Below are 1615 nucleotides of genomic sequence, written 5' to 3'. Positions count from 1 at the left end.
GCCACTTCTTATGGGAGCACTCATGCGTGCTTACTCCTGAGCCACACTCCGAGTGTACATAAGACTAACAGAGTATGGCTTTGCCCCACCCCCCACTCACTGGATGTGATTGAAGACAGCAGGAGCCAATGGCTTCCTGTTCTGTGTCTGAACCAATGAGGAGGGAGAGGACCAAGAGAGCCTCTACTCCTGTACACATTTCTGGATTGAGATTGGGCTCAGGTAAGTATAAGGACAGGCTGCTTGGGGAGGTGCATGCAGAAGGTTTTTGCACCTTAATGCAGAGAATGCATTCCAGTAAAAAAGAGTCTGCATTTACAACCACTTTAACTGTGAGGGAGCTGCTGCAGTAGTACTGGATCAGGGGATCAGGGGAGCATGGTGGATGCCATCAGTTTAGTGAGAGCTTGTTTTACATCTTGGTTCCTCAAGCTATAGATGATGGGATTTAACATTGGAATGATCAGTGTATAGAACACAGACACCACCCAGTCCTGGTCCACCGAGTAGGCTGAATTTGGACGTAGGTAGGTGAAGAAAACTGGACAGTAAAACAATGCCACACATGTAAAGTGAGAGGCACAGGTAGACAGTGGCTTGCTCCTTCTAGAAGAGCCAATTCTGCATATAGCACGTAAAATACAGATATATGATGTCATTATACATAAGAAAGAGCCCACTTCCAAGGATCCAGCAACAACAAATGCCAACATTTGATTAACAAAGGTATCTTTACATGACAATTTTAGGATAGGATTGATATCACAGAAGAAATGATTAATTCGATTTGACTTGCAGAATGGTAACGTAAATGCACAACATGTGTGTATTAATGAATTCACAAATCCTGCTGTATATATTGAGGATAGGAGCTGAAAACAGGTTGTTCTGTTGATAAGCCTGGCATAATACAATGGCTTACATATGGCTACATAGCGGTCATAGGCCATGACAGGCAGTAACATGACTTCAGAGCCTGCAAGATCAATAAAAAGAAACATTTGTGTGGCACATCCAGTGATGGTGATTGTCTTGTTTATAGAGAAGATATTGGCCATAACATTTGGGGTAATAGCTGATGAATAAATGATATCTATAAGGGATAAATTCATTAGAAAAGTGTACATTGGTATTTGAAGAATAGGAGTCACAAAAATGACCAAAACTAACATGAAGTTTCCGAGCAGAGTCACCACGTACACTGAGAAGCAGAGTAGAAAGAGAGGCAGCTGAAGGTTTGGGTCCGAGCAGAGACCAGAGAGGATAAATTCTGTCACATGTGTACTATTTCTGAAAGTCATGGTTGTTTGCGGCATCAGCTATATCAAAATCTATATAAAAGAGTAAATGTCATTTATCAAGAGTATAAACAATTCTTCAAGCTCCAATACTACACAAGGAATGCTAAACAACATTTATGGCATGTTAAAAAATGACATATGGTAATACTAGTTGGGTGGTCAGTTCAGCATACCTTAACCTCTTCCTGCCAGCCGTAGACAAAAATTTGGCCTCTTCGCAGGTGGGTTTTAACTCCAAGAGGCCGCATATAGTATGTATCCCAAATGTAAACATTTCTCTGCTGAGAGCACGCACTCCCAGCAACCTGATGGCT

At 41.8% G+C, this 1615-nt stretch overlaps 1 protein-coding gene across 1 annotated transcript; it reads right to left on the bottom strand.

The window, feature by feature from the left end:
- Positions 1 to 368: 368 nt before the first annotated feature.
- LOC149447544 (olfactory receptor 5AR1-like) lies at positions 369 to 1301 on the bottom strand. Its single transcript, XM_089652339.1, has one exon. The coding sequence runs from the start codon at positions 1299 to 1301 to the stop codon at positions 369 to 371; it is 933 nt and encodes a 310-aa protein (XP_089508465.1).
- Positions 1302 to 1615: the final 314 nt, after the last annotated feature.

The sequence above is a fragment of the Staurois parvus genome, unplaced genomic scaffold, assembly GCF_062004578.1.
Source record: "Staurois parvus isolate SC_StPar_1 unplaced genomic scaffold, SC_StPar_1.0 ptg000682l, whole genome shotgun sequence".
Taxonomy (NCBI): domain Eukaryota; kingdom Metazoa; phylum Chordata; class Amphibia; order Anura; family Ranidae; genus Staurois; species Staurois parvus.
This window is presented reverse-complemented; position numbering and strand designations above follow the sequence as displayed.

Excerpts from the sequence above, each read along its gene's own strand:
- LOC149447544 (XM_089652339.1), bottom strand. The coding sequence starts at position 1,301 with ATGACTTTCAGAAATAGTACACATGTGACAGAATTTATCCTCTCTGGT.